The 23,072-nt window shown below is 45.6% G+C and overlaps 1 protein-coding gene and 1 non-coding gene across 7 annotated transcripts in view; both read left to right on the top strand.

The window, feature by feature from the left end:
* Window positions 1–18,947, top strand: part of LOC136379577 (choline-phosphate cytidylyltransferase A) — a 96,573-nt gene extending 77,626 nt beyond the window's left edge. For all 6 annotated transcript variants that reach the window (XM_066346937.1, XM_066346941.1, XM_066346943.1 and 3 more), the window contains 6 exons: window positions 7,290–7,406; window positions 8,202–8,353; window positions 9,928–10,006; window positions 11,247–11,389; window positions 16,991–17,179; window positions 18,427–18,947. In XM_066346937.1, the coding sequence (XP_066203034.1) occupies window positions 7,290–7,406; window positions 8,202–8,353; window positions 9,928–10,006; window positions 11,247–11,389; window positions 16,991–17,179; window positions 18,427–18,633 (887 nt within the window). In that variant the 3' untranslated portion in view covers window positions 18,634–18,947. The remainder of the gene's footprint in view (window positions 1–7,289; window positions 7,407–8,201; window positions 8,354–9,927; window positions 10,007–11,246; window positions 11,390–16,990; window positions 17,180–18,426) is intronic.
* On the top strand, window positions 13,060–13,223 carry LOC136380277 (U1 spliceosomal RNA). Its single transcript, XR_010746942.1, has one exon. It is a non-coding gene; the product is annotated as a U1 spliceosomal RNA (small nuclear RNA).
* Window positions 18,948–23,072: the final 4,125 nt, after the last annotated feature.

The following is a 23,072-nucleotide window of genomic DNA, read 5'->3' as shown; positions in this document are numbered from 1 at the left end:
GCAACGAGGGACTGATGATTGATACTTCTCATCTCTCTTCGTTCCTGTCTGTCTGTCCCTATCTATCCCTCTATCTGACTCTCTGTCCCTGTAAAAAAAATTAAAAATTAAAAATTAAAAATAAAAAAAAAACCCTAAAAAAAAAAAAAAAGGTATGAGTGAAATTTCTTTTCACCACTGTCTCACAGTCACTCAGTATCCTTTTTATGGGCAACCATAATAAAATATATATTTTATATTTCTTGTTTAATCCCTTCCCCTTTTTTTCACCCAACCTCCCAACCACCCTCCCCTCTGACAGCTGTCAGTCTATTCTTTGTATCTATGCTTCTGTTTCTATTTTATTTATTAGTTTATTTAGTTCATTAGATTCCACATATAAGTGAGATCATGTGGTATTTGTCTTTCTCTGACTGGCTTATTTCCCTTAGCATAACACTCTTCAGGTCCATTCATGCTGTCGTAAAACATAAGATTTCCTTGTGTTTTTTATCATTGAGTAGTATTTCGATGGTTAAATGCACCACAGCTTCTTTATCCACTCATCTACTGATGGGCACTTGGGCTGCTTCCAAATCTTGACTATTGTAAATAACACTGCAGTGAACATAGGGGTGCAAATATTCTTTCAAATTAGTGTTTTGTGTTTCTTTAGATACATTCCCAGAAGTAGAATTGATGGGTCAAAGGGCAGTTTTATTATTTTTTTCTTTAAAGGATATTTATTTATTTTTTTACAGGGTGGGTGGGGGTGGAGCAAGAAGTATCAACTCACTGAACCAACTGGCCAGGGCCTGGAATTTTCTTAATTACTCTTTCTTATGGTTCATTATTAGTGTATAAAAATGCCACTGATTTCTGAATTTTAATGTTTTATCCTGGCTCTGGACAATTGACTCAGCAGTAGAGCATTGGCCCAGCGTGTAGAAGTCCCAGGTTCGATTCCCAGTCAAGGCATACAGGAGAAGCGACCATCTGCTTCTCTCCGCCTCTCCCCCCCTTCTCTGTCTCTCTCTCTCTTTTTTTTTTTTTTTTGTATTTTTCTGAAGCTGGAAACCAGGAGCCAGTCAGACAGACTCCCGCGTGCACCCAACCGGGATCCACCCGGCATGCCCACCAGGGAGCGATGCTCTGCCCATCGGGGGCCTTGCTCTGTTGCAACCAGAGCTATTCTAGCGCCTGGGCCAACTTTGCTCCAATGGAGCCTTGGCTGCGGGTGGAGAAGAGAGAGACAGAGAGGAAGGAGAGGGGGAGTGGTGGAGAAGCAGATGGGCGCTTCTCCTGTGTGCCCTGGCTGGGAATAGAACCCCCAGGACTCCTGCACGCCAGGCCGACGCTCTACCACTAAGCCAACTGGCCAGGGCTTCTGTCTCTCTCTTCTCACACAGTCATGGCTTGATTTGTTCGAGCAAGTTGGCACCAGACGCTGAGAATGGCTCCATGGCCTTGCCTCAGGTTGACATAGCTTGGTTGCCAAGCAGTGGAGCAGTGGCCCCAGATGGGCAGAGCATTGCCCTGTAGGAGGCTTACTGGGTGGATCCTGGTCAGGGTGCATGCAGGATTCTGTCTCTCTGCCTCCCTGCCTTCCTGCCTCTCACTTAATAATAATAAAAAAAATTTTATCCTGCTACTTTACCAAATTCATTTATAAATTCTAGTAGTTTTTTTGGTGGAGTCTTTTAGGATTTTCTTTTTTAAAATTGATTTTGAGAGAGAAGGAAGGGAGAAAAAAGAGAGGAGAGAATGAGAAGCATCAACTTGTAGTTGGCTTCACTTTAGTTGTTCATTCAGTGCTTCTTGTATGTTGGGCTTAAGCCCAGCCAGTGACACCTTGCTCCAGCCAGCAACCTTGGGTTTCTAGCCAGTGACCTATGGGCTCAAGCCAGGAATCTTGGGATCATGTTGATGATCTTGCGCTCAAGCTGGTGAGCGTGGGCCCAAGCTGTTGACCTTGAGGTTTCAAACCTGGGACCCCAGCATTCCAGGTTGATGCTCTATCCACTGCACCACCACTGGTCAGGCAGTATTTTCTATATACAGTCATCCCTTGCCATATCGCTGTTCACTTTTCACGGTCTTAGTGTATCATGAATTTTTAAATTGTATATATCTAATTTTGTATCATGGATTTTTCACTATATTGTGGGATTTTGTGGTATATAGATATTTTTTCTTTTCTTTTTTTTTTTAGATTTTATTTATTCATTTTAGAGAGGAGAGGGGAAGGGGGGAGGAGCAGGAAGCATCAACTCCCATATGTGCCTTGACCAGGAAACCAGGGTTTTGAACCGGCGACCTCAGAATTCCAGGTCGATGCTTTATCCACTATGCCACCACAGGTCAGGCTAGATATTTTTATATGTCATTAAAATTACGTAGGTTTAAGAGTGTAGAAAGTGTTTAATAGCATAGGAAGTGTTTATAAGTGTGTGGGAAAGGTTAATAACAGTGTGGGAAAGGTTTATAAGAGTGTGGAGAGGGGTTATAAAGCCATATATATATAATATATATATATTATATATATAATAAAATAAATAGAAGGTCGCTACTTCACGGATTTTTGCCTTTCGCGGCGGGTTCTGGAACCTCACCCCCACGATAGTCAAGGGGCCACTGTATTTTGGTTGCTTCCATTTCATTTAATTATTTTTCTGGGGATTTCCCTTATTCTTTTATTTGGAGCATATTTCTTTGTCTACCCATTTTGTTTGCCTTTTTGTGTTTGACTCTGTGTATTAAGTGGGTCTGCTATGACTCCCAAAATTGTTATGAGGACTTTCTGATGTGGGTGCCTCGTGGGTTTCAGTGGTGTAATATTCTAGATCGCCTGAGCTACGTCCTCCAGAAGTGTTCTTGTGTGTGTTATGTGCTCCCTCCTGCCATAGTTGAGTCTTGAATGCTGTTGGCCCGTTTATGGGTGGAGTTAACTCTCAGGCTGGCTGACTAGAAGAACAGACCTTGTTCAGCATGTATGAGTTGCTATTCAGGGGCTGTCCCCCAAGGCAGTTGTTCCCAGCAGGGTCTGGTGCCTGTTGGAGTTACCCTTTGGCTGTGTTATCTGTCTGACTAGTTGGGTTGAACTCTGGTAAGGTTTGAAACCCATCACTGGTTGTGTTGGTCCTAGGTCCACTTAGACAGGGTTCCGGTGCAGGTCGATGTCGATGTCATGTGTAACCAGCCTTGGACTACCTGTGTGGAACTCCCACACTCTTCACTGACTGTGGCTGTGTCTGTTGGGCTTGGGTATGCCTGCAAGTGGCCAAGCTGTATACACGGGTCAGCTTCCTGAAGCTCTGAGCAGCAACAAAAGTTCCAAGGCTCACTGAGATTGGCGTCCACCTGTTGGCTACTCTACCACCCTCTGAGGTTGCCTGGACTTATTCCAGAGCCTTTTGAAAAAAGACTGTCTATGCCCCACTGCTTCTTCCACACGGTGCAAGCTAGGGCATGTTGACCAGTTTGGGAGGATGAGGATGGGTCCCCTCCTTGGGGGCAGCACACTGAGTCAGGCACTCGGTGGGGAGAATGTGGCCACTACTCCAGAGCCATACACTCAGTCTCTGCTAGAGTCTCCAACTCTAGCTTCCCCAGGAGGAGCACACCACGGGTTCAGGTTGGGTGCAGCCAGCTGTCCCCCTGCAGGAATAAGCTCAGCAGGGCTGGGCCACCGGGACTTGGAAAAACAGATCCAGATAGTCTTCCATTGGGGGTGGTGCCAGCTGAGCCCTCAGGAGGGGGCAAGCTGCTCATCGCCCCTTTGCTCTACAACTGCACTGTCAGAGACTCAGACAGGAGATTCTAGGGCGATGTGCTCCAAAGTTCCTAGCTCTGACTGCTGTTCCCTTTCCTCAGGATGGGGCCACTGGGACTTAGTAAAACAGATCAGACAGTCTCTGCTGGGGATGGCATTGGCCAAGCCCACAGGAGGGGAGCAAGCTCCACACCTCCCCCCAGTTCCATAGGCACAGCTAGAGCCCAGGTCCGGAGCCTGTAAGGGAGACACACTCCGACAGCCCCAACTCTTAGCAGCCCTTCCTTACCCTGCAGAAACTGAGCTCAGCAGGGCAGGGCCACAAGGACTTGGGGGTGGGGGTGCTGGCTAAGCCTGCCAGTGGTGGGGAAGACTGGCCCCTATTCCAAAACCTCACAGTTCAGTGTCTGTCTGAGTGTCTGCCTATAGTTTCTCCAAAGAAAGAGCACAGCAAAGGTTCCTGTTGGGTGCAGCTGACAGTCCTTTCTGCCAGATTCAAGCTTGGCAGGGTGGTGTTGCCAATATTTCTAGGACCAGGTTAGTGCACTCCTCAGGCTGGTGCTGTAAGAATAGGAGTGCCCAACCCTGGGAAGATGGCACTTGAGCGTGGTATGGGATATTGACTCAGGACCCAGGACCTCAGTAGCTGACCTTCCAGATCTCTCGTCAGCGCCATGCCACCCAGATCTTCTTTTTTACGACTTCTGTATACCCTAAGTCACCTTCCGTCTACAGCAGTTCCAGGCGAGTGCCCAAGAGCAAGCTCCTATGCATTGACCCTGTAGGAGAGCACTTGGGATTCTAGCAGTTTCCTTCTTTCCGGAAGTCAGAGTCCCAGCTGATTTTCACTGTCAGATGCTATACACATTCCTCTTCCTGGCCCTGGTGCTCTGGGTAGGGGGTCCCAGCCTGTGGTCGAGACCCCACACTCCTAAGGGGGTTCCTTTGCAGCCAAGATTATCCCTCTGGTTTCTCAGCTACCAGCTCTCTCTGTGTCTCCGCCTTCTTACCAGTCTCTGTGTAACTTCTTCTATAAGTCCTGAACTCCTGTTCAGCTGTCCTTCAATTGGTCTTTTAGGCTGACTGCTCTATAATTTAGCTGTAAATCTGGTTTGGTGCCAGGAGGAGGTGAGTGTAGCTTCCACCTTACTCTGCAGCCATCTTGAAATCTCCAGTTTTACAGTTTCTTATGGATATCTAAGTAAATAACGTATGTATCTTCCTATCCTTTTAATGGGTGTATCATAGCATACTCAGTCTTCCATTGAAAATGAGGTTGTTTCTAAAATTTTGGAATTACAAACAATGCTTCAATGAATAACATATATTTTTTATAACTATATCTGTGAGATAAAGTCCTAGAATTGGAATAACTGGGCCAAACAGTATAAGCAGTTGTCATTTGTTTGGTTTTTTTTTTTTTTTTTTTTTTTACAGAGACAGAGAGATAAATAGACAGGGACAGACAGACAGGAACGAAGAGATGAAAAGCATCAATCATTAGTTTTTCATTGCGCATTGCGACACTTTAGTTGTTCATTGATTGCTTTCTCATATGTGCCTTGACCAGGGGCCCTCAGCAGACCGAGTAACCTCTTGCTCGAGCCAGCGACCTTGGGTCCAAGCTGGTGAGCTTTGCTCAAACCAGATGAGCCCGCGTTCAAGCTGGCAACCTCGGAGTCTCGAGCCTGGGTCCTCAGCATCACAGTCCGACGCTCTATCCACTGTGCCACCGCCTGGTCAGGCTGTCATTTGTTTTGATAGATATTGCCTAATTGCCCATTGTAAGTCTCAGTTTATATTTCTGTCAGCAGTAATGGATAAAGCTAGCTAGAAAGAATAAAAGCCCATAAGCTTCCTGAGAACCAGTTTCCTCTCACTTGATTTACCATCTTGATAAACAAGACAGGAGAGAGAGGTATCTTATCCCTGTCTTCAGTATAGTATCATATATCTGATGAGATTCTGGCCCTTCTTTCCCAGAGTAATGTAGACACTCCTACTGTTACTTTCTGCTGCTACAGTGAAATAGCTTTTTCCTTTAGTCACATAGTGGGAGTATGTTACTAGGACTGTTAGATTTATCATTTGAAGCATAATGAACCATTAATCAATTTCATTCTTAATGTGTTTATTTGAATTTAGAATTAATATTGTGTCCTGAGAGATCATTTTCTGGCTTTTTTTTTTCATAGTCTACTACCACACACACACAAAAATGACAGTCCGTTCTTTATTATTCTCACTAATTGAGAGAAGAGGAAAACCTCTAATATAAAGTCCTAAAATAATTATATTTGATTTTCTAATACTTAGTATATCACCTTCTGTTGAGAAATGGTAAGATCATAATCACTGTCAAGGAGAAATTCTTGAAGGAATTCCGCTGTTATTCCAGAGCAGGTATTGAGGGTGAATCTGGGACTGAGAAACAATAAATTGATGACTGGTACTTACCTTCCTTCTTTTTTAATTCACCTTTCTGAATCACTCCTTACTTTTTGGGCAATAGTAGGGAGCTTTATTTTCAAAGCAAAGCATTACCATATTTTTTTTTTTAAGAGACAGAGAGAGTCAGAGAGAGGGATAGACAGGGACAGACAGACAGGAACGGAGAGATGAGAAGCATCAATCATTAGTTTTTCGTTGCACATTGCGACACCTTAGTTGTTCATTGATTGCTTTCTCATATGTGCCTTGACCGCGGGCCTTCAGCAGACCAAGTAACCCTTTGTTCGAGCCAGTGACCTTGAGTCCAAGTTGGTGAGCTTTTGCTCAAACCAGATGAGCTCATGTTCAAGCTGGTGACCTCGGGGTCTCGAACCTGGGTCCTCAGCATCCCAGTCCGACGCTCTATTCACTGCGCCACCGCCTGGTCAGGCCATTACCATATTTTTTGCTTTATAAGATGCACCTGACCATAAGACACACCTAGGGTTTTAAGGAGGAAAATAAGAAAAAAAAAAATTCTGAACCAAATGGTATGTTAAAATATTTAATAAAATACTGTATTTTTCACTCCATAAGACGCACAGGCATTTTCCCCTCCACTTTTGGGGGGAAAAAAGTGCATCTTATGGAGCGAAAAATAAGGTAGTCATTAGTATTAAAGGCAGCTTGAAAATGAGAGAGCGAGCAGCCAGATTATAGTATAACTATAATCTATTTATATGTAACTGAAGTTTAAACACAAACTGAAGGTGAGGAATTTGAAGTTTTGGACTTATGTGTTGTACAACTGTTCCTTTTCAATTCCAAAATAACATTAAGAAAAAGCAATCATGAAATTCAATTACCTGAGCAGTTTAATGCAACCATGCTAACAAAAAGACTTAACCGATACGACGTCAAGAGGGTCTTTGTAAGCCAACAGCATTAGTGGTATTATTCCTCCCACCTCCCAAATTGGAGTGAGTATCCAGAGAACACCTTAGGAGAGGGGTATGCAGAGTGCATAGTCACACAGTGCCATGTTCATTTGTCAAATATGAGATACTGAATCAGTGTGTTTTTGTGATAAATTTTCTTTTGGATTTAGATGAGCGACCTGTGAGAGTTTATGCAGATGGAATATTTGACTTATTTCATTCTGGTCATGCCCGGGCTCTGATGCAAGCAAAGAACCTTTTCCCTAATACATACCTCATTGTGGGAGGTAAGAAAAGAACCTTTTCCCTAATACATACCTCATTGTGGGAGGTAAGAGAACATCTGATGACTTTAGGTGCTGCCCACGAAAATATTACAGTAGCCCTTTTTTCTGTCTTTATAACTGGAGTTATAGTGGCTCTTGTTTTGGTTTTAAAATGAGGGATAGAGAAGTTTTAAATGAGGGAATGAGAAGTTCCAAACTCATTAACCTGAGGTGTCCAATGTTTATCTCACTGTTTTTAGCTGAGTTTCTGGAGTCATGCCTGTTTAAGAATGACATTTACTCTGGATTTCAGTTTATCATTTTAAATCAACTGAATTAGAAAATCCAGCTAAACAAATGTTATATGGTCCAGTTCAGTCTTATACAAATATACATAATAGGAAAACATTTTTAAAAACTTAATTGATGCAGAAACACACAGCAGGATTATTTCAAAGCCGAAGATCTTAGCCCTGTTGGAGCCTCTGTTCAAAGTGTGAACATGCTATTTAGTGAGTATTGCTCCTGAAGGTGTATCTTGGATTTAAAGGGGCAAGGGAGATGTTGAGTGGAATATGGGGGAGGGGGGATGCATTTGGGATGACACTAGAATGTAAACACAATAATTAAATAAAAATTAATTAATTAATTAATTAATTTAAAAACAAAAAGCATTGTTACCCAGACTGAGCTACCTCCAGCAGAAATTTCTCCAGGTGGGGAGAATGATTCCAGCCCTAGGGAATGGGAGAGGTTGGTGACCGAGGAGTGGTGGCTTTGACGGTTTTGACGTCCATCTTGATGGTGTGAACTCAGTTTGCAGTGATGAGCTAACGCACAACTTCAAAGGCTTCACAGTGATGAACGAAAATGAGCGCTACGATGCTGTGCAGCACTGCCGCTATGTGGACGAGGTGGTGAGGAACGCCCCCTGGACCCTGACACCTGAGTTCCTGGCCGAACACCGGGTAGGAACTGACTGGACACATGTCCCCATCCCTGTTCCAGAATTTCTTATTTTTTAATGTTTTAATTAAATTTATTGGAGTGACATTGGTTAATAAAATTATTATACAGGTTTCAGGTGCACAATTCTACAATACATCATCTGTACAAAATTTCTTCATCTCTTAAGACTTCTGATACTTGGGCTAGTTTTCTACTAGCCTTATTTCACTTCTGCCTCCTGTGTAAATTTCACACAGAGGGGATATAACAGTGACATTACTACTAATAAAAGGCATGACTGACATTTATATGGGGTTTGATGGTTTATGGCTTTTACATCCATTATATTTCATTTGCTCCCCATAACAGTCCTGTTGGGTAAATATTATTTCCATTTTTATATGACAACAAAGCCAGAGAGACCAAATAACTTGGTCCAGATCATACTGTAGCAGGTCACACAGTAGAAATAGAATGCTTCAGTTAGGTGATCCCCCGCCCCCATGCACACACACATGCACACAACACACTATATGTGTTCATCCTCATAGCATGCCAGTCTCTTTAGACTATACATAATGCCAGTTATAACGCTTGAGGATTAGGACACACTTTTTATAGTTCTCTAGCTTTTCTATGTCAATACTTAGTAGCCAGTGGTACCAACAGTAATGAGTAAGTGTATGCCCAGTAACACAACCAGACTGGCCCAGGAAGAAAATGTTAGAGGAACTTCTAATTTGCTTTTCTTCTTGTTAGCAGCATATCTTCAACCACAAGTTTTGCCCACCATCCTTAGTTTTGCTTTTCTGCCTATGGATTCCTAATAAATAGTTTATGGGTAACTGAGATGTTAGCTGAGAGTCCCTGACAGTCCTGATGAGCATGCTTCACACCTCAGTGCCTTCTGGGAGTTGGGTATGGTGGTATTAGCAATTATATTAGCAAAGGGTATATGGCCTATTCAGGAAGGAGTAAGTGAGTGAGGTTGAGCATATTTCTCAGATAGATTATTGATCGCAGTGCTAGTGGACTCTTACCTGTTTCAAGAGGTGTTGACACTAGTAAAATGGTAGATCCTGAGACCTGATGGTCTTTTATGGCTTTGGATTTTGTATTTCTCAGGAGTCTAGATGTATCTATTCTAATGAAAGCGTTCTTGGTTGCTATTTTTATATTCCCATTCACTTCCTGGTCTGAGAAAGAAACCAGTTGACAAAGGTTCACACTTGATGAATGCTTATAGAACTGGGAGGATGAGGAGATCTCTCCCCCCCCCCCCCCCACTAACTAGCACTCCCAGGTCAATTTTCCACTCATTGTGACAGGTGCAGTGTGAGGGTAGCACCTCCAGTAGACCAGGAGAAATAGCCAGTAAAGGAAACTTGCTGACTATATTTATCATCCTTAAATGAATAGGTTGAGTGGCTTGATATGAATCATGGAATTTATGAGCAAAGCAAAGAGAGATAAAGAGAAAAGGCCTTGAGGCTTGGCGTATCCTTTTTGTCCTTTTTCTGGGCATGACAGTGTGTACTAGTTCTTTATGAATGGCAGATATCCTGGGTTTTAAGTGATGTTTTCTTATTTTAAGATTGATTTTGTGGCCCATGATGATATCCCTTATTCTTCTGCTGGAAGTGATGATGTTTATAAGCACATCAAGGAAGCAGGTGAGTAAGTTGATATGTATTCTCACTTTATAGTCTCGGGCAGTGACAAAGATCCAACCACATCTCTACTTTACAGAGGGAAGTTTTTGTTAGTTTGTTTTTTAATTCAGTGAGAGGAGTGGAGGCAGAGACAGACTCCCACATGCGCCCCAACCAGGATTCACTTGGCAAGCCCACTAGGGGGCTATGCTTTGCCCATCTGGGGCACTGCTCCATTGCTCAGCAACCAAGCTCTTCCTGGTGCCTGAGGCAGAAGCCATGGAGTCATCCTCAGCCCCTGGGGCCAGCTCGCTCCAATTGAGCCACGGCTACAGGAGGAGAAGGGAGAGAGAAGAAAGAGGGGGGAGGGGTAGAGAAGCAGATGGGCGCTTCTCCTGTGTGCTCGGACTGGGAATCAAACTCGGGACATCCACATGCCAGGCCAACACTCTACCACTGAGCCAACCTCCAGGGCCCGAGGAAAGTTTATACACTGAGAAATTCCACATCCATTTTTAGGTTCCACTTCAGATAAGAGATTAAGGTGAGCACAAAACAGAGATCCATCAATTCTCAGTCTAAACATCTACTATTGATACCTGTTTTAATTTCAGGAAACCTTTTTCCAGCCCTGTGTTTTTCTTTGTATTAAGGCCATATGGCTCCTCCTTTCCTTGACCCCTAACTTTTGATTCATTCTTATTCTGTATGTCAATATCTCCAGACTTCCTTAGTAATAAATGATTCTACTTTTTTTTTTAATTTTAATTTTTAATCTTAGCAAGAGGAGGGGAGACAGAGAGATAGACTCCTGCATGCGCCCTGACCAGGATCTACCCAGCAAGGCCACCAGGGGCAGTGCTCTTCCCATCTGGGGCCCTTCCTCCATTGCAACCAGAGCCATATTTTAGTGCCTGAGGTGGAGGCCATGCAGCCATCCTCAGCACCCAGGGAGAACTCGCTCTAATGGAGCTATGGCTTCAGGAAGGGAGAGTAAGAGAAAAAGAGAGAGAGGGTGAAAGAGAAAGAGAGAGACATGAGAGGAGGAGGGTGGAGAAGCAGATGCGTGCCTCTCCTGTGTGCCCTGGCCGGGAATCAAACCTGGGACTTCCACATGCCGGGCTGATGCTCTACCACTGAGCCAACTGGCCAGGGCCAATGATTCTGCTTTTTGAGGACAGGAATGTTGTTTCCAGTTTCCATCTAGTCCTACTGCCTGAGCTAACCAGAATGTCACAGTGTTTGTCTGTTTTGGGGTTAGGCATGTTTGCTCCAACACAAAGGACAGAAGGTATCTCCACATCAGATATCATCACCCGAATTGTCCGGGACTATGATGTGTATGCCAGACGGAACCTACAGAGGGGCTACACGGCAAAGGAGCTCAATGTCAGCTTTATCAACGTGAGTTCCAACCTCATCCCAGACTCATCAACCTCATCCCAGACTTCCCTGGCTTTAGGACACATGTTGCTTCCCACTTCATCTGAGCTGAACTTGCTTTTCAGTCTGCTATAGTTATCTTCCCCTAAAGCTCAATGAATCCTCTGCACATAACACTATACTAAGCTCTTTACAAAGAGAATAAAACAGAGAGACATTTTCTGCCTTTATGGTAGTATCAACACATTGATATAAAGACATAGCCAATTAGATAAATAAGAATGTGTAACTTACACAATATAATATGTATATCAAATGCATTTAAAATAGTAGTTCTTAGCGTTTTTTTTTTGTATTTTGTTTGTTTGTTTGTTTTGTATTTTTCTGAAGCTGGAAATGGGGAGAGACAGTCAGACAGACTCCTGCATGCGCCCGACCGGGATCCACCCGGCACGCCCACCAGGGGCGACGCTCTGCCCACCAGGGGGCGATGCTCTGCCCCTCCGGGGCGTCGCTCTGCTGCAACCAGAGCCACTCTAGCACCTGGGGCAGAGGCCAAGGAGCCATCCCCAGCGCCCGGGCCATCTTTGCTCCAATGGAGCCTTGGCTGTGGGAGGGGAAGAGAGAGACAGAGAGGAAGGAGGGGGGGGGTGGAGAAGCAAATGGGCGCCTCTCCTATGTGCCCTAGCCGGAAATCGAATCCGGGTCCCCCCGCACGCCAGGCCGACGCTCTACCGTTGAGTCAACCGGCCAGGGCCCGTTTTTTTTTAAATTTGATGGTCTTTTGAAAATCTGATCATGGCCTGACCAGGCAGTGGTGCAGTGGATAGAGCGTCGGACTGGGATGCAGAGGACCCGGGTTCGAGACCCCGAGGTCGCCAGCTTGAGTGCAGGCTCATCTGGTTTGAGGAAAAGCCCACCAGCCTGAACCCAAGGTCACTGGCTCCAGCAAGGGGTTACTCGGTCTGCTGAAGGCCCACGGTCAAGGCACATATGGGAGAGCAATCAATGAACAACTAAGGTGTTGCAACGCACAATGAAAAATTAATGATTAATGCTTCTCATCTCTCTCCGTTCCTGTCTGTCTGTCCCTCTCTCTGACTCACTCTCTGTCTCTGTAAAAATAAATAAATAAATAAAAATAAAAAGAAAAAGAAAGAAAAATCTGATCATGCCCTGGCTGGATAGCTCGGTTGGTTTGAGCATGTCCCGAAGCGTGGAGGTTGCCAGTTTGATCCCTACTCAGGGCACATACAGGAACAAATTGATGTTTCTATATCTCTCTCTCTTCCTTTCTCACTCTCTAAAATCAATAAAATGAACATTAAAAAAAAAAGGCCCTGGCCAATGGCTTAGTAGATAGAGCATTGGCCTGGCATATGGACATCCTGGGTTCGATTCCCAGTCAGGACACACAGGAGAATCAATCATCTGCTTCTCTCCCATTCCCTCTCCCCATCCTCTCTCTCTTCCCCTCCCCCAGTCAGTTGCTAAGTTTATTTGAGCATTGCCCCTGGCGCTGAGGATAGCTCTGTTAGTCTGAGAGCACTAGCCTCAGGCACTAAAAATAGCTCAGTCTTTGAGCATTGGTCCCAGATGGGTGTTGTCAGGTGGATCCTGGTCAGGGTGCATTCAGGAGCCTGCCTCATTATTTCCCCTCCTCTCACCTAAAATAAAAAATAAAAACGTCCATACTTACCTGGAAGGGGAGATACCATGATCACGAAGGTGGTTTTCCCAGGGCGAGGCTTATCCATTGCACTCCGGATGTGCTGACCCCTGCGATTTTCCCAAATGTGGGAAACTCGATTGCATAATTTGTGGTAGTGGGGGACTGAGTTCGCACTTTCCCCTGAAAAAAAAAAGTCCAATGAAAGCTGTGGACCCCTCTCTCTGTGGATAGCGACACACATATTGTGTGCAATTTCTCAGGATATTAAACCTAAGTTTTAAAATATTATTTATGAGCCCTCAGCTCCTGCCCTGTGGGCCTGGGCAGGATACTCCTAGGAAGGCTGTTCAGATGCCCTCTCTCCACTCCCTCCCTCATGGTGCCAGAGTTCCTGGTCCCCCTCTAATCCTCCTCTTGGTTGTCTGCTGCCACCACATAAGCTCTAACATACATGACCCCTCAGCCTCTCTGACACTCTACCTCTGTCACTGCTTGGTCCCCAAGCCCAGGCCTGGGGCCTCTTCTCTTTCCACCTGCTCTAGAAGTGATCTCATCTAGGCCCAACTCTGCCACTGAACTCTAGACTTGTAAATCCAGCCACCTCCTAAATGTCCCATCTGGGTATCAGACAGGTTGACCTGACATGTCCCAAACAGAATTCTTGATTGCTCCCAAGTGTGCTCCAACTTTGGTCTTCTCCACTCAGCAGATGATACCACTGGCCTGACCTGTGGTGGCGCAGTGGATAAAGCATCAACTTGGAATGCTGAGGTCGCTGGTTCGAAACCCTGGGCTTGCCTGGTCAAGGCATATATGGGAGTTGATGCTTCTTGCACCTCCCCCTTCTCTCTCTCTCTCTCCTTGCCTCTCTAAAATGAAAAAAAAAAAAATGGTGCTTATAAGAAAAAATAAAAAAGAAGAAGATGATACCACTATTTCCCCAAATCCTCAAACCAAAGATCTGGATTCCTCTCCCTCCCTCACCCTGCATCCCACCTTGCACCCTTGTGCCATAGCCATGTGGGTCTGTCCCATCGTCTCCCGTATGGAGGACTGTGCAGTCTCCAAGAAGGTCCCCATACTATCTGTTTGCAGATCATCATCTTTTTAAAACATAATACCATTTTGACACATCACACCCTGGCCAAAACCCTCCAGTGACTCACCATCTCACTGGGAACAAGATTCTGGGGCTTTCTTGGCCTACAGGTGGAACATGGAGGCTCCAACCTGTTTGCTTGCCCTCACCCTCAAACACTCCACCACTCCCCACTCCACTCCAGCCATTAAAATTTTTTTTTTCTCGCCTGACCAGGCAGTGGCACAGTGGATAGAGCATTGACTCAGGTCACTGAGGACCCAGGTTCAACACCCCAATGATGCAGGCTTGAGTGTGGGCTCACCAGCTTAAGTGCAAGGTTGCCAGCTTGAGCGTGGGATCGTAGACATGACTTCATGGACCTTTGGGATGGCTTGAGCAAAGGGTCACTGTCTCGGCTAGAGGCCCCCGGTCAAGGAACGTATGAGAAAGCAATCATCGAACAACTAAAGTGCTGCAACTATGGGTTGATGCTTCTCATCTCTCTCCCTTTTTGCCTCTGTTTCTTGCTTAAAAAAATCCCATTGATTTGAGAGAGAGAGAGAAAGAAAGGGAGAGGAGAAGAAAGAGAGATAAGTATTAACTCATTATTTCACTTAGTTGTTCCATTTAGTTGTGCACTCATTGATTACTTCTTGTATGTGCACTGACCGGAGGTCAAAGCCATGACCTCTGGTGCACTGGGTCGATGTTTTTGTTTTTTGTTGTTGTTGTTTTTTTTTTGTTTTTTTTTTTACAAAAACAGAGAGAGAGTCAGAGGGAGGGATAGACAGGGACAGACAGACAGGAATGGAGAGAGATGAGAAGCATCAATCATCAGTTTTTCATTGTGACACCTTAGTTGTTTATTGATTGCCCTCTCACATGTGCCTTGACCGTGGGTCCTCAGCAGACCGAGTAACCCCCTGCTCAAGCCAGCGACCTTGGGTCCAAGCTGGTGAGCTTTGCTCAAACCAGATGATCCTGTGCTCAAGCTGGCGACCTCGGGGTCTCGAACCTGTATTCTCTGCATCCCAGTCTGACGCTTCATTCACTGCGCCACCGCCTGGTCAGGCTGGGTCGATGTTTTATCCATTGATCCACCCAGCCAGGTCCTCTAGCCACTTTTTTTGAAAAATAAAATAAATAATAAAATTCGATTTATGGAAGCAAAGTTTATTTTAGCTTAATATTGTCCGTTAGCAACAAACTGTTATCATTTTGTATATAAATAATGCCTCTGTAAAGTTCATTTAAAACGAAAGCTGCTAACTCTGCCTTCTACATTAGTGGTTTACCATGCTTCCTCACCTGTTCCCCACTCTGTGAATTCTGAACAGGTGAAATGGTTTCGTCTGAATATGATTATCTATGCAGATAAACCCTAGCTGTTGTTAACCACCTACTGCAGAACCTTTTATCTACAGTCAGGAATTTAGAAGTCTTAAACATATTTCCTTATCCCTTTATGATTGGGAAATTATGAAAATACTTTTCATTTGACTAAAGACTCTCCTCCTCACTCCTCATCCCCACAGAGGTCTCACCGTTTTCTCTTATCTTTAGAGAAGCTGGTAGGATCAAAGAGGAGCATCTTTATTTTGTGAATGAGCTAACAGACTTCCAAATACTATACTAAAAACAACTCTCTTAAAGTCATAGAAAAACCAGTTATAGAGGAGGAAAATCTAATACAATAAAAATTAAGTAAGCCTGACCAGGCGGTGGCGCAGTGGATAGAGCATCAGACTGGGATGCGGAGGACCCAGGTTCGAGACCCCGAGGTTGCCAGTTTGAGCGCGGGCTCATCTGGCTTGAGCAAAAAGCTCGCCAGCTTGGACCCAAGGTCGCTGGCTCCAGCAAGGGGTTATTCGGTCTGCTGAAGGCCCACGGTCAAGGCACATATGAGAAAGCAATCAATGAACAACTAAGGTGTCACAATGCGCAACGAAAAACTAATGATTGATGCTTCTCGTCTCTCCGTTCCTGTCTGTCTGTCCCTGTCTATCCCCCACTCTGACTCTCTCTCTGTCTCTGTAAAAAAATAAAATAAAATAAATAAATAAAAATAATTTAAAAAAAAATTAAGTAAAAGATGGACTACTTCCACTCTCCAGCTATTATCGTTGGCTTATTCTTGGCAATACTGTGCAGTGATCTCGTTGCCCCTTTACATCTCCGTCTAGAATGGGGGTTGGGTTATGTTGGGCATGTTTATGTTCTAAGTTTATGTTTTGTCTTTAAAAATGTGACTTCAGCCCTGGCTGGATAGCTCAGTCGGTTGGAGTGTTGTTCTGGAGCGTGAAGGTTGCCAGTTCAATTCCCTGGTCAGGGCACATACAGGAGCAGCTCAATGTTCTTGTTTCTCTCTCAGAAAAAACAAAAAACAAACAAACAGATAAAAATGTGACTTCATTTGGTTACAAACATATTACTGGGCCTACCCTATATATTTAGTTTAGTCCAGGTTTCCACAATGTTAGAATCATCACACTTTTGTATAAGGTGACCATACAGAGCATATTTTTTTAATTTAATTTTTTTGAGAAGAGGGGAGAGGAAAGGAGAGAGAGAAGCATCAACTCATTGCTCAAGTTCGGGATCAAGTTCAGGATGGAGCTGGTGACCTTGGGTTTTGAATCAGTGACGTTGGTACTCTGGGTCGACGGTCCATCCACTGCACCACCACTGGTCGTCAGGTCAGAGCATATCTTATCTCTATTATTATGCTAGAGAAGTGTTGGATAGATTAAGCGAAGTAGAATTCTAAAGACTAAAAAGTGTCCAAAGAGTGCCAAACCATGATTTTCCTCCTTTGGAATGAACGGTCAGAGTGGATATTATTTCTCAAAACAGTTCTTTCTTTATGTAGGAGAAGAAATACCACTTGCAGGAACGGGTTGACAAAGTAAAGAAGAAAGTGAAAGACGTGGAAGAAAAGTCAAAAGAGTTTGTTCAGAAGGTAGAGGAGAAGAGCATTGACCTCATTCAGAAGTGGGAGGAGAAGTCACGGGAATTCATTGGAAGCTTCCTGGAAATGTTTGGTCCAGAAGGAGCGCTGGTATGTTCTTTTCTGCTAGGTAATTTAGGGCATTTTAAAGAAACTTAGGGAGTTCTTATGCTATGGAAAGAATTATAGAATCCTTAAGCAGAAAGGGATATCAACATTCAGAAGTTAGCTAGTCTGTTCCCCTTATTAGGCAGAACTATATTTCAGTTCTCCCCAAAAAGTTCTTTAAAATCATTATAGAGGGCCCTGGCTGTTTGGCTCAGTGGTAGAGCATCGGCCTGGTGTGTGGAAGTCCTGGGTTCAATTCCCGGTCAGGGCACACAGGAGAGGTGCCCATCTTCTTCTCTCCTCCTCCCTCCCCCTCTCACTTTTCTCTCTGTCTCTGTCTCTCTCTCTTCTCCTCCCCTTCTGCAGCCATGGCTCAATTGGAGTGAGTTGGCCCCAGGTGGGCACTGAGGATGGCTCCATGGCCTCCACCTCAGGCACTTAAAAAAAAAAAAAGGCTCCTGTTGCAATGGAGCAGTGTCCCAGATGGGCAGAGCATTGCCCCCTAGTGGGCATGCTGGGTGGATCCCAGTTGCCTCCCCTCCTCTCTCTAATGAAATAAATAAGTAATAAAACATATTCTCCTAAATCATTTTGCCAGCTCTCTACCAATGTCCAGATCTGGTGACAAGATAAGGGAGGAGACTTACTCACTTCTACACTATAGTTTTAGATAGAAGGGGAGGAAAGAACAAAGAAAGTATAAAGAAAGCTGCCTTCACTACAGACAGCTGCTGCAGGGTCCCTGGGTGAGGTGGGAATTCTGTCCTTGAGGAGTAGCAAGATCCCTTCCAGCCAAATAGAAGGTGTACGTGTAGCTATTCAGCAAGTGAGCCCTAGGTTAGGTATCAGGAAGGATCTGACTGTGAGGGACTTGGGTACAAAACAGGGTAAATATGGAATTTCCTTTTCAGAGAACTCTAAAACTCGGAGAGGTATCCTCTTGTTTGAGTTAGTTCCTTTGTTCTTGCCTGGAGCCTAGACTATAAGCCGTGTAGGCTTTTAAGAATTCCTTTGACATAGAAGTCAGCACTGGGTGACTGGATAGCAGGTGGGACCCTTTAGATAAGTTATATAATGTAGACCACTTTAGGGAGAAAATTACTTAGAATTATAGCTATGTCCCTCGTCTGGCTTACTCGATCAGTTTTGACATTGCAGAGGGCACTTGTGCCATTTGAAGTCTCAGACATGCCAGTGGTGATTTAGTAAGATCTGCAGGTTCTTCTAACCCTTCCTTTTGGTCTCCACAGAAACACATGCTGAAAGAGGGGAAAGGTCGGATGCTGCAGGCCATCAGCCCAAAGCAGAGTCCCAGCAGCAGCCCCACTCGGGAGCGCTCCCCCTCCCCCTCCTTCCGATGGCCCTTCTCTGGCAAGACTTCGCCTCCTTCCTCCCCAGCAAACCTCTCCAGGCGCAAGGCTGCAGCCTATGATATCAGCGAGGATGAAGAAGACTAATTTTTCATTACTCCCTCTGTCTCATCACCTTCAGAAGCTCTCTGTTGAATTCCAAATTGTGATCCCAACAATAAACCTAAGGACAACTAGAAAGGAAAGACAACTGAGGCTAGAGGACCTCAGGTGGGGGACCCAGACAGCCCATCCTCCACGAGACGTCAGCCACCCACACCAGGAGGGAGGCTGACTGAGCTCAGAAGCCTGTTCTGCATCGGCGTACCCTCCCCTGGACTTTGCTTTACTGCTTATGTTCATGTGATCTGGACAGGGAAATTGTCATTTTTATTAATTTTTAAAAATTGGTCTTTCAAATACAGTAAGTAGAACTAATTTTTTGTTCCTGAGGAGTGGGCAGAAGGAAGTAGTGTAATACCCAGAGGCCTTTTCTTCCTCATACACTGTAGCGTTTGCCTTCCGTTCGGAGGCAGACTGGCTTGCCAAGTCCCTCAAGCAATGAGCCGTGCTGACGGGTGATTTCCGAGGCGGGTAGTGGAGTATAAGTTTAGTTTCCTTAAAAAAATGCTAAAACCTGGGTAATGGTCACAAATCTAAAGGTACTGCTGGCACATGTGTCAATGTGGCTGTGGGAAGGAGATCTCAGCCTAACTTTCTTACTCCCTGCGGAGTTTCTTGTTGGACCTGGTGGGGTCCATGAAGACACTGACGGGACGGAACCAGAGCAGAGGGCATCACTGCAGCTTTTCTGCGGGGTTCATCCCAGAAAACCCTGTGGCCGTTATTGGGAGCACTTGTCGGTCTCTTTCCTGTAATCTGCTGTTAACGGAAGGAGCAGTCAGGTTTACTGTGATTGTGGAGGGGAGTGAGTCAGTACTCAGTCCCATACAAGGGCAGTGAAATTCATTTTCCGCCTGGAGTAGGTCCTGGCCCTGCTACTCCTCTTTCTACACTTATTGCCCACCTTTCTGCAGAGGATACTTTGTAAAATGTCTGCAGTTTGAACATGACCTATTAATCCATGCTGCTCAGAGCCATATTGAATAGTTAGAGATTTGCATTGAAGACAGGCGGTAAAGCATAAGGAAACACCCGCCTCCCTATCTTGACCTCTGCCCCTCTTAAGAGTGCTCTTGGCTGGAACCAGTGCTCCACGCGGAGTTGGTTTTCCTCTGAGAGTGGCAGCTGGCAGGGACTTACTTTCCTCCGACGGCCCTCCAGCAAGCCACAAAGCAAGGCTTCACATTGCAAGGATATGGTATGTACTCTCCCTCTCCCACGTGTCTGGTGGTTAGGGTCCCACCTCCCCTGTTAGGTTGCCCAAGGGGAGTCATCACTTCAGTTTCACATCAGAGAAAGCTGAAGCTTATCACTTGCTGTTGAGCTCGAGCTCATTTTAAACCTCCAGCATCCCACTGCTACATGCCAGAGGTCACCATCCCTCAGTACTGGAGCCGAGTCAGGGGAAGGCTCCTTCTGTCCTGGCCCCACCCTGTCGCTCATAAGTGCCTCTTGTGGGGGTGGGGTTTTAGTGTTTTCAGCTAAGAAAACCACATTTTATCTTTTCTTGCCCCTCTGCTAGGGCTGTGAGCATCTCATTGTCATCTCCCTAAACACTTTCTGGTAAACCCTGCCTGGCTGTGCCCCAGGACTACCTAACTTCTTACAACTCAGATCTCCTAGAGGCAGAGTATGGCAGTGTGGAGGGACAAGGGGGTGGGGACCTCTTGTCCTGATAGCCTATAAAAACTACATTAAGCTACATTTCTACTTCTTCTCATGAAGTGCTATTTTTACTACCAAATCTGGTCTACACGACCTTTGGCTTGGAATCTTTTTTGTGTGTGTTTTGAAATAGGTGAAGTTAATGTTTGCCTACAATACCCAGCTTCTTATGATCACATATTTTAACTTTTCTGCTTCAGTCTTCCTTCTTTGGGAATTCTGCCTGTTTCAGTCTTACTCTTTCCGGTATAGAGGCAATGAAGTCACTACTGAAGCCCCCAACTTGTTCCCTCAAAGTACACACGTTATCCAGTGTATTTGGAAAGGGAGATACCCAAAATGTGGTTTTGCTCCCTGTAGTCGCTCCTCTCAAGTATCGTGTCTGGGTGTCCGATCTCTGTCGGCGGGCTGGTTTTGGCATGCCTGGCCCTTGGAATATGACCTCTGGCTGATAAGCCCTGTGAGACTCCTAGGGCCAGCATGCGCACACATTCTTGGAACACTCTCACTCCCTTTGGTGAGCCTCTAGCCTCAGTCTTCTAACACTAGTATATCTTCAAATAATTTTGACTGAAAGCAAAATGTTTTATGGTGTGGCATGTTAGATACTTCGGGATGAGTGTGATCCTGGGTGCTGGATAAGAGTGGGTGGGTGGAGGCAGCTGTGGGGATGATGCAATATTTGATCATTTGTGCCTCGGTGAGGTTAGTGGTTTGCGTACCACAGCCATACCTGTGACTTGTAAAGCTTCTAGTATTAATGTTTGAGGCTGTGGAGCTGCTTCTCCGAATCCCGCACACAAAGCTGTCAGCCTGAACAGGCCATAGGGGCCCGGCTGGGAGAGCCGGGGAGGGGGCTGGCCCAGAGCCTCTGCAAGACAGGAGGCGGGAGGCGCGCAGAGGGGGCCCGGCTGGGAGAGCCGGGGAGGGGGCTGGCCCAGAGCCCCTGCGAGGCAGGGGGCGGGAGGCGCGCAGAGGGGGCCCGGCTGGGAGAGCCGGGGAGGGGGCTGGCCCAGAGCCCCTGCAAGACAGGAGGCAGGAGGCGCGCAGAGGGGGCCCGGCTGGGAGAGCCGGGGAGGGGGCTGGCCCAGAGCCCCTGCAAGACAGGAGGCAGGAGGCGCGCAGAGGGGGCCCGGCTGGGAGAGCCGGGGAGGGGGCTGACCCAGAGCCCCTGCGAGGCAGGGGGCGGGAGGCGCGCAGAGGGGGCCCGGCTGGGAGAGCCGGGGAGGGGGCTGGCCCAGAGCCCCTGCAAGACAGGAGGCAGGAGGCGCGCAGAGGGGGCCCGGCTGGGAGAGCCGGGGAGGGGGCTGGCCCAGAGCCCCTGCGAGGCAGGGGGCGGGAGGCGCGCAGAGGGGGCGCCCCGCGCCGGGCTCCGGAGCCACCGCAGCAGCACCCTTAGGACGGGCTGGGCAGGACGCCTGCTCTTTCCATGCACTAGACTGGAAGTAGAGGCTGAAAGTTTAGGGGACTAGAAACGGGTTGTTGGCACAGCCGCAGCTGCTCTGCCAGCTAGAGTCAGAGACCGTTCATTTGCGGACGCTCGGGTAAGGAGGTTGGGGATGTGAGGAAGTTGAACATCCTGAAGAGGAGAAAAAATATGAGTGAGGTCAAGAGAACTTTTGACCTTTTCTGATTCCTGATAACTTCTGAGGCAACACCTGAATTACATTTTTTAAATTTCACTTGCGACCACACAGCTGGGCAGGCAGTCTCGGGGTGGTGGCTCCACAGCAGCTCTCCCTGGGCTTGTGTTCTGTCTCGTCATCTTCATTTGTGGGGAGCTTCATTTGGGTTCTCTGGAGCTCACTGCCTGTTTAATCCTGTTACAGATCTCATATTTAAAATCTTTCCAAATCAGTTATACTTTGCTGATTTTCTTTAATTCCCTAAAAGCCATAGTTTCTAAATTTTCTATATGTATTGAAACAATACATGTAGAAAAAAATTTAAAACTCCCTTATCAATGTTTTTAACTAATGGTATTTTTTTAAGCTTACCAATATAAGTATTTTTGAAGGTTATATTTTTCAAAGTCATACAATGATTCTTCTCGTTTTCTCTCATAGAACAGATTGTCATGGGATAGAGTGGTCCCTAGCTTCTATTTTTCCAAATAAGTAGAACATGTTCTTGGGTTATACTATTAAATGTTAATTTTCTTGAAAAGAAAGATTTTTCTGTCTGCCAATCTTATACATTAGCGCTCAGATGGGAGTAGGAAACAAAAGTGCGAGGTTTAACATTGCGGATGACTCAGGTTGTGTTGTTATAGGTGTGAAGTGGGGTCCCCCCCCCCTTTTTGGTAAGCACTGACTGTTTTGAGTACAGAGACTTGATTAGTCAGGCTTTCTGTGCTGAGGAACCTGAAAATACAGTCTTGGAAAGAAATGCTGGCCTTGGCATGAAAGTAAACCCATCACCAGTGCCGACGTCCACAAGAGCTTTTTCCTCAGCTGGTGTTCAGTCTATTGTTTTCCTGTCTGAGTGTTAATTTGTTCAGTTATTTTGGCTTTTGTCATTTAGCCAAATAAAAGCAAAGTGGTTTTATCTAATGTTTTCTTCTCTGTGTTTTTGACCTGATATATAAATGCATGATACAGTTTATGTATTTGGGGCTTTTATCTATACTCTCAACCTTTTGCATCCTAATTTAGCTCTTAAAAATCAAGCTCCTTGACCATATTATTGGGGGATTCCTTTTGCAGCTTGGTATAGGAATTAGAAAGCCACTGTCCCACAAAGAGAGGCTGACCACATCG

The sequence above is a fragment of the Saccopteryx leptura genome, chromosome 8 (assembly GCF_036850995.1).
Source record: "Saccopteryx leptura isolate mSacLep1 chromosome 8, mSacLep1_pri_phased_curated, whole genome shotgun sequence".
Lineage (NCBI taxonomy): Eukaryota > Metazoa > Chordata > Mammalia > Chiroptera > Emballonuridae > Saccopteryx > Saccopteryx leptura.
This window is presented reverse-complemented; position numbering and strand designations above follow the sequence as displayed.